The sequence below is a fragment of the Plectropomus leopardus genome, chromosome 3 (genome assembly GCF_026936395.1).
Source record: "Plectropomus leopardus strain MGB_pleo_1.0 chromosome 3, ASM2693639v1, whole genome shotgun sequence".
Lineage (NCBI taxonomy): Eukaryota > Metazoa > Chordata > Actinopteri > Perciformes > Serranidae > Plectropomus > Plectropomus leopardus.
In genome coordinates, this window is record NC_142178.1 from 19,625,777 (window position 1) to 19,631,776 (window position 6,000).

Sequence of the window (6,000 nt, forward strand, 5' to 3'; positions counted from 1 at the left end):
ATAGTGTTAGTGCTAAAGAGCATGTGAGAGACTCTGAGACAAAGTGGAAGAAGGTTCAATAGCTTAAAGGGAACACAGATAAGCTTCTTTGCAATCATACTAAATACTGCCCCTGAAACACATCACACCAGACTCTATATTGTATGTGTCCTTCACCCCTGCAGGCAACTGAAGGCTTGAGAAGGTTGACAAAATGCAACAAAATTCAATAACAGAGTTATGAAGAAAATCTGCTGCAGACTGCAGTAGAATTACAACTTGAGATAAGTATTTTATGGCAAGACAATGACCCTAAACATTAAAACAACCCTATACCTGTATAACTTAAAAAGCTTTATGTAATATTCAGGGCGCATCTATGATTCAGAGGTGGTCTGCACATGGCTCTCAACATATAAGGGTCTGAGGCGGCTGATAGCAGCTAATGACGTGTTTTTCACTACATGGCGCCAGCTCTACTCTGTTCTACTTTTTTTGGTTTTCCATTAGGAAAAAGTACCTGGTACCACCTTTTTAGTACCTGCTCTCCTGCGGTTCCAAAAATAGCCAACCGGGTACTAAGAGGTACTAGAAAGTGTCGCGGACACACTGCAGACCACAGAATGGTCAGAGAGAAACGTCACTGCATCATCAATGTGCGGCATGCACGGAGTACCCTGAACAGCACAAACAGCTACTGTAGCAGCCGCAGCTTGATATCATTTTTATCAACCAGAAAGATCACACCATGGTCGCTCGAGAAGGTGCAAACATTCCTCACTTCGCTGGCCGACAAGCGTATCCAGCGAGTGCTAGTCTTTGTGTGTGCATAGTTCAAAGTACGGGGGGAGCCAAGGGGAGCTCGTCGAAACCCCTGAGACGTTCAGGGGGAGCTCTACAAAATGGTTCACTTTTGTGTTACAGAATATATATTTTCTGCACATACAGGTTCCTGAAATAATAAAAAACAAACGTAATATGTCAATGTTGGGTGTTTATTCGCTCATTACATCCCATTTCCGAGCATCTGTCTCCACTATTTAACTTCCGTGTTTATTCTTGCTGTGGCCATCTTTGCGTGAAGCGGTGTTGCGCTCAACTTCCTACATTTACTTAGTCACCTGAACTCCTTGTCATCTGACAGAAGGTACAGAGAGAGAGAGGAAATGTAACCGGCAGGTATTAGTAGAATCTTTTTTGCAGTAACCATGTTATTGACCACGCGCTGCCGCACACTTTATGAATGTTACATGTAGTAGTGGTATGCACCGTAAAATGGGGCTTCCCCGAAGTGGGAGTGGCCCACAGCATCGCTATGACGATCAGCTACACTGAGCCGGTACTATCTTCTAATGGAAAATGACCCCCAGAAAAGTACCCGATACCAAAGGCGAGTAGAGTAGAGCTGGTAACATGTAGTGGAAAAGCGCCATAACGGTGCTCACAGCATAATCAGTGCTAACAAAGGCAACAGTGCAGACAGGGCTAACTGTGTTATCTCGGATGGAATAAGAAGCGCACGCAGAACTCTGAGTTTTTTTCCTCAGCAGCAGTGGAATTTGAGTTACAGGGTAGATTACTTATAAGTGGAATCAGAGCTGATCAGATCAGATCAATTGATGAGGGGGGGAAGCTGCTGCAGAGGTGCGTGCAAGCAAACTTTTAGACCCAGTGCAATAAACTATTTTCATTTTCACAGCGGCTGGCATTTTGTTGCTTTGTCTGTGCACAGTACGCTCTGCGCTCCGAGAATGGGGTGCAATATCACATTCACATGCACTAACATGCATGCCAGCGAGACCATTTACCACAGCAAAGAACAGAGAAGCTCAGTTTAAAACACATCCATGGATAGCATGACGTCATGCTCTGCTCAGGACGTTATTATTCAACTATATCTTTTATATAGTCATTATTACATAGCCGTACAATATCATTACTGTGAATATCATGTAGGGCTCCTTTAAAAACAATACACTTCAGCCTAACCTGAAATATGAGGCAGGACAAGAAAACTGCTGCTCTCTCTGGGTGCCAGTAAACCTCACACAGCTTGAGATGTTCAGTAAAGAAAACTGGTTAATAATTGGCAATCTGCAGATAAGATTTTGACACGGACTAAACCAGTGGTGGTGCAACTACAGGGTCCAAATTTCTCATTAATTAAAACCATTAGTTAAAGTCGCACACATTTGATAAATTACCACATATTCAATTTTATTCCATAAAATGTAAACAAATATGTTGGCATAGAAAACAAAAAAAGAAAATGTATGGCAAAAGTTAACAGCAATGGCACTTCTAAATAAAAGTTCTGTGTCAACAATTCACAGTACTTCAAAATAAAGTGTGTTTTTTACAAACTTGACATGTTCACTTGTGGTCCATTCCAAATGGAACTACGACCCACTTTTGGACCGTGACCCATCCCTTGGGAACAACCTGACTAAACCACACAGATTCAAAGCTGCAATTTTAGCCAAAGGTACTAAGTGTTGACCGATTATCGGCCTGGCCAACATTTGGGGGCAATTTTGGGCATTTTGCTGATCATCTGCATGTGTGTTTTATTTTTAAAATTTCCAATAAAATTAATTAATTTAAAAAAAGTGCATATTACACTCAACCAACACCAGGAAGGGCAGTCGGCAATACATGCATAGAAAGTGTTGGAGGAAATTTTACTTCTTAAATACTCAGGGAGATATTTTTATTTATTCATATTTTAAATATGAAATTTCACTGAATTTTATAAATAAAAAGTTGCAGGGAACTTGTGAACATTTCAGTTTTGATAAAACATTTGTAAAGGGCATTTAAACAAAGTTTTGTGTTGAAGTTTATTATATTCCAAATTCTACATTTCGACAGAAATATTTTCATTTTTTATTGTAAATGCATACTGATCCCAAAGATCGGTAATCAATCTCTATTAGTACTAATAATTGGTATCAGTACCAGCCCTGAAAAAACAGTATCTGTACCTCTATTCAAGTGTGACTTGAGGGGGGTGAATACAATCAGCTGTTTTATGTTGTGCTGTACTTAAAATGTCAACAATCTGTTGAGATATTAAGCCATCTTTCCGCTACATAGTATCAAATCACCCAATTAATTATATTTGATGCAAAGCTCTGAAATAATACAATCTACAAGCACTGCAAATGCACCAGGATAACTAAAATGTCTAATTAAGAGTCCTCTTCTACACTAGTAGAGACACCATATCTAGCTCAGTATAGTTTTCCAGCTAGCTTTGTAATCCTGAGACAGGCCACAGAGCCAGAATAACACATGGCTGAACATGGCTGTGTTGGACATGGCCTTGGTTTGTGAGTCTTGTGTTTACTCCATGTGCTCCTGCAATGAGGATGTCATTTTAGCCTGCACTTCCTGTTCAATGCCCGACACACCCCCAAACAGTCTTGACAGCCAATCACGGAGGACACGGACACAACCCCCCCCCCACCACCACCCCACCCCACCCCCTCCTCCCGATCCACCCTGTGATTGACACACACACACACACACACACACACAAAGTCAAAGCTTTCAGTTTTTTGAATTGGCACCGTATCAAACGAACCAGTGTTAGCACATATTTGGCCTTGACGATGATGCAATAACAGCAGAGATTAAAAAAACGCATTCAAACACAAGACGGTTCCTCTTAATAAAAAACAAACAACACTTCAAGTTGCAATACAAAACAAACACACCTCTGCTCACAGTCGCATGAACTGAGCTGTCGGGTACGTTTGTTTACATTAATGTTAACGTGAGGGCGACACGTTGGCTAGCAGTGTCACAACTAGCTAACATTATCGCTGACATAAGTGCTCTAAAACTGTCGATACACGACTTTCAACAGCACCCAAAATACAGTGATGTGGTAAAATTGTTTAAAGTTCTGATGTTTAACAAATAAAGTTCTACTAAAACATGTCATGTACAAAATGTCATAGGAACCTTTTATACATGTGCTGACTAGTTTGCGCTATGGCTTGTCGCTAGGCCAAATGAAGCTAAATTTGCTAACGGCTAAAACTAGCGAGTTTAATTCACTTAATAAAGTGAGGTAAAACTACACTGAAGGGGGTCGCTTAAGCCTCCAGACAAATTAAAACATTTTCACAGCTCAAGTAAAGACGAACTGTCTTAATATGTTACAGCTTCACTGTCCAAATCAAGGTTACAGTGTGTTTATCTGAAGCTATTCCCGATCAGACCAAATCAAACCGCTCCGGTGAAGGGTGTTATGCCAAACTTCGTATCCTCGTCAGGTTATGTCTCTCCCGTTTGACAGTAGCTTGAGTTATAATTTAAAAAGCTAGTATATCCAGCAAAATTATTCAAGTTTATTAGTTATGCGTTCGCGTAACATTTTTATGCATGTTGTTTTAAACTTTGATTCAACCAGCTTGGTGTCCAGGATGAGGGGAGACATACTTTAAAGGGGATACGAAATATAACATAGCACGGGCTCCGTCAGTACATCATTACATACATTGAAAAGTTTGGTTAGCCCTGCAACAGCTACCACTGTGTTGCCATAATTAATCGGTCGGTAGCGGCTATGCTAACTGACTTCACTCACTCTCTGGGTAACGGCAGCGGCGGCGCCCCTCTCCGCTGAAACACCCCGTCAACGAACACGCCATTCTTGCCCAAGCACCGGAGGGAGAACCCGCTGGCCTCGTCGTAGGTGATCTGCAGGTGTCGCCGTGAAATGAAGCTCGAGTGACCCATGTTGATGTCCACGGAGCCGTGAGATGAGTTCCGGCCGATAGTGACCGTCCTCTGGCGCATCACAAACTCAAAGTCCCGGCCCTCGAGTCTGGCCAGGGCCTGCGGAGGAGGACAAGCGAGGCGCACGGGGAAAATCCCGGCGTCGGAGCGGGCTTCCATCATCGGGGGACCCAGCAGGGCGAGCGAGGGCTGGTGATAGGCATGCGAGGTCACCGCGACGCGCACGGGACTGCATGGTGCTGACTGTAGAGCAAGCAGGGCTCTAGCTCCGGTGTCGTCCCGGTAGTCTGCCATCTTCTATCAGAGGGTCAACACACTTACACGCACACACACACTTTACTTCTCGCACACACAGAGTTGCAACGTGAGAGTTTTCGGCCAGAGCACTTGTTCGCTCTGTGGCTGTCGGAACAACATGGAGTCCTAGTCGGTGCAAGAACTGGAGCGGAGTCTCTGCAGGAACGGGACTGCTGCTGCGTTCAGGGCCTCCTCGGAAACTGCTCCAAAGATAATCAAAAGGACTCAACACTTGCATATTACAAATATGTGCTGCTAAACTAAATTAAAGAGCTGCCTTTTAAAATCATAGACAGATACTATCCAGTAAATTCTGTTATTTATAGACACATTACTGATATGAATGACGAATACACCCTCTGTAACAATATCATAGACACCTGAAAACACTTTTTTTTTCAATGTGTACATTGTACTACTATGTACCTCCAAAGAGATTTTGGTAAGAACATTTCACTCTGATTTGTGATCTAACTATTATTCAAAAAAATTCAAATTTCTCCAAGGATGAATAGTATATATTTAATTAGCTAATTATTTTAGCTAAGTGTTACATTCATAAAATAAATATTTTAAAGAAATTTCCCTCATATACCACTTAAAAAATCAGATTTTTTTTGGTCTGGTTTGTGCCTACTTGTGTCATTATTATCATTTGTAAATTTTTAAAATTGACCACTGAATTTACTGTTTTCAAAACTGTTAACTGTTTAGTTAAAAAAAAATACAGAACATATGCAAAACCCATGTATATCCTCCTCATTTAATAAAGTCACATTTAAATTTCTTCTCCTTGCTAAAATGTTTCTGTTTAGTAAATATTTATAAATGCATTTTAATAACTAAAAGCCATTTCTGGACAGTCAAACTAAATATGTGTTCAGCACCTCAGCTGTCAGTTTCAAGAATGGGATCCAGCATACCACATTGATTGGGGAGTGTTCATTATTTATCAAAGGAGGGTGGTGGCTGGGG

The 6,000-nt window shown here is 41.5% G+C and overlaps 1 protein-coding gene across 1 annotated transcript in view; it reads right to left on the reverse strand.

Annotated features, from left to right (window-relative positions):
* The window catches only part of foxk1 (forkhead box K1), a 60,206-nt gene extending 54,781 nt beyond the window's left edge, over positions 1-5,425 (reverse strand). Inside the window, exon 1 of the mRNA XM_042484573.2 lies at positions 4,577-5,425. Coding sequence (XP_042340507.1) covers positions 4,577-5,022 — 446 coding nt within the window. The 5' untranslated portion in view covers positions 5,023-5,425. The remainder of the gene's footprint in view (positions 1-4,576) is intronic.
* Between the last annotated feature and the right edge of the window lie 575 nt (positions 5,426-6,000).